The sequence below is a fragment of the Eufriesea mexicana genome, unplaced genomic scaffold (genome assembly GCF_001483705.2).
Source record: "Eufriesea mexicana isolate 0111107269 unplaced genomic scaffold, ASM148370v2 scaffold39975, whole genome shotgun sequence".
Taxonomy (NCBI): Eukaryota; Metazoa; Arthropoda; class Insecta; order Hymenoptera; family Apidae; genus Eufriesea; species Eufriesea mexicana.
Window position 1 is genome coordinate 1 of NW_016946142.1, and position 520 is coordinate 520.

Below are 520 nucleotides of genomic sequence, written 5' to 3' on the forward strand. Positions count from 1 at the left end.
CAACATCAACATCAACATCAACATCAACATCAACATCAACATCAACATTATCAACATCAACATTATCAACATCAATATCAACATCAACATCAACATCAACATCAACATCAACATCAACATCAACATCAACATCAACATCAACATCAACATATATCAACATCAACATCATCAACATAAACATCAACATCCTCAACATTATCAACATTATCAACATCATCAACATACACATCAACATCAACACCCACACCCACATCACTAACATCATTAACATCAACATCCACGTCCACATCTAAATCCACGTCCACGTCCACATCCAAATCCACATCCTCATCCACATCCTCATCCTCATCCACGTCCACGTCTACATCCGCGTCCACATTCACATTTGCATCGACATCCACTTCCACATTCACATTTACATTGACATCCACATTCACATTTACATTGACATCCACATCCACATTGACATCCACAACCACATTCACATCCACATCCATATCCACATCCACATCCATATCCA

At 38.5% G+C, this 520-nt stretch overlaps 1 protein-coding gene across 1 annotated transcript; it reads left to right on the forward strand.

Annotated features, from left to right (window-relative positions):
• Positions 1–5: 5 nt before the first annotated feature.
• On the forward strand, positions 6–387 carry LOC108554654 (putative uncharacterized protein DDB_G0283467; the record flags this gene model as incomplete). Its single annotated transcript, XM_017909999.1, has 2 exons — positions 6–148; positions 180–387. Coding segments are annotated over 2 exons (351 nt in total), but the record flags the coding sequence as incomplete, so codon positions are not given.
• Positions 388–520: the final 133 nt, after the last annotated feature.